This window comes from Fulmarus glacialis, unplaced genomic scaffold (genome assembly GCF_000690835.1).
Source record: "Fulmarus glacialis isolate BGI_N327 unplaced genomic scaffold, ASM69083v1 scaffold2696, whole genome shotgun sequence".
Classification (NCBI taxonomy): domain Eukaryota; kingdom Metazoa; phylum Chordata; class Aves; order Procellariiformes; family Procellariidae; genus Fulmarus; species Fulmarus glacialis.
In genome coordinates this window covers 41,477-42,873 of record NW_009216023.1, presented here as the reverse complement: position 1 = coordinate 42,873, position 1,397 = coordinate 41,477, and the positions used below count along the sequence as shown (strand labels likewise).

The 1,397-nt window shown below is 55.3% G+C and overlaps 1 protein-coding gene across 1 annotated transcript in view; it reads right to left on the bottom strand.

The window, feature by feature from the left end:
* Positions 1 to 297, bottom strand: part of LOC104077759 (PH and SEC7 domain-containing protein 2-like) — a gene marked incomplete at its 3' end in the record, with an annotated part of 16,003 nt that extends 15,706 nt beyond the window's left edge. Inside the window, exon 1 of the mRNA XM_009579119.1 lies at positions 1 to 297. This exon is cut by the window's left edge and continues 209 nt beyond it. Within this exon, the coding sequence (XP_009577414.1) occupies positions 1 to 297 (297 nt within the window).
* Positions 298 to 1,397: the final 1,100 nt, after the last annotated feature.

The following is a 1,397-nucleotide window of genomic DNA, read 5'->3' as shown; positions in this document are numbered from 1 at the left end:
CCCGTCCTTCCGGCCGCTCTCGCTGCAAGCGTCTGCCCCCGGTCCCTCCTCCCCCTGCCTCTCGCCCAGCTCCACCGCTGCTTCCAGAGGTTTGTCCCCCTGGGCCCCGCGCTCCCCCTCCGCTCCTCGGGAGGGTTGAGCATCATCCCGGGGGCTGGCTCTCCCGCTGGCAGGCTCCGGAGACTGGCTGAGCTGCTCGTCCCCAGCGCTGCAGGCCAGTGCGGCCGGCTGTGAGCCCGAGGAATGCAGCTCTTGGCGGTCTGCAGCAGACCATGGAAAGTGGCTGTTCTCGCTCATATTCTGCTTGTTCTCCCAGCGCTTATGGGCTCCCTCCCCGCGCTCAGCTCAGGCTCGGTACTACCTGCAACGGAAAACAAACCATGTCATGAGCGCCCACGAGGGCTGTCAGAAAGGCACGGACTTGTTGATAACAGCTCAGAAAGAGAGCATTTTGAAGCAGAGCACGGAAAATGCCGCCCACCCCTTTTGACCTCTCAATATAAAAGCAAGGAAGGACCATACTGGGGTTTGCTGCTTTTGCAAAGACTAGTGCTTGTTACCCAGCACAGTGAGATCTGGAGAGGAAAATCTGCTGTTGTGGTTCCTGAGCCATTAGGGGCCTGGGCATCCACCTTCTCCTGCTCCTCTCATAACCCCCAGACAGCCCCAGCCTGAAGCACAGGGGACCCGTACCATGCCGGCGTTGGTGCCCCAGCTGTGGCAGGCAGCCCAGGGCTGCGGACAGGAATGTGGCACGCCTGCTTTTCCCAGGCTGGTTACTGGAGTGCTATTCCCAAGTACTCCCTGCCTGCCGGAAATAGGAGAAATAGGGGAAATAGGAGATAGGTGTGAATTTTTTTTAAACACTTCTAAGCAGTTGTGATGTGCCAACCTGTGTGATTCTCCCTGCTGACTTCGCATTTCTGCAGAGCTGCTTGAGTGCCAGAGTAACACTTTTCCCAACACACAGGTACTGCTGAAGGGTGCCATAAGTTGCCAGCTAAGACTCTGGTGAAAGTGTCCTTGTTGAATATACCCTGAGATGCTCTCTCTGTAGGGCAAGGGAAGGATGCTGTGTTGCACCAAATGAGACCTTATTGGTGAACATGCCTATCGATGCAAAGTGTGTCAGTCTTGCAAGCACCATCCTGAGCCATGGGCTGTAACCCCACAGTGCTGTGCAAGCTTTTCTCCATTGTAACCCCTGCAGCTGCAGTCCAGTGACCATGGTGACGCCAGAAATGATCTCTTCTGGAAGCAGAAGTTTCTGTATGGGGCTCAGGCTGAGGCATGATAACAGCTGATTTTGTTTTAAAAGAAAAAACATTTGTCTTCACCTGCACAGAAAGCATGGCTAATCAATTACAGCAGGCAGATGGGACCCTGGGTTCTCCCCC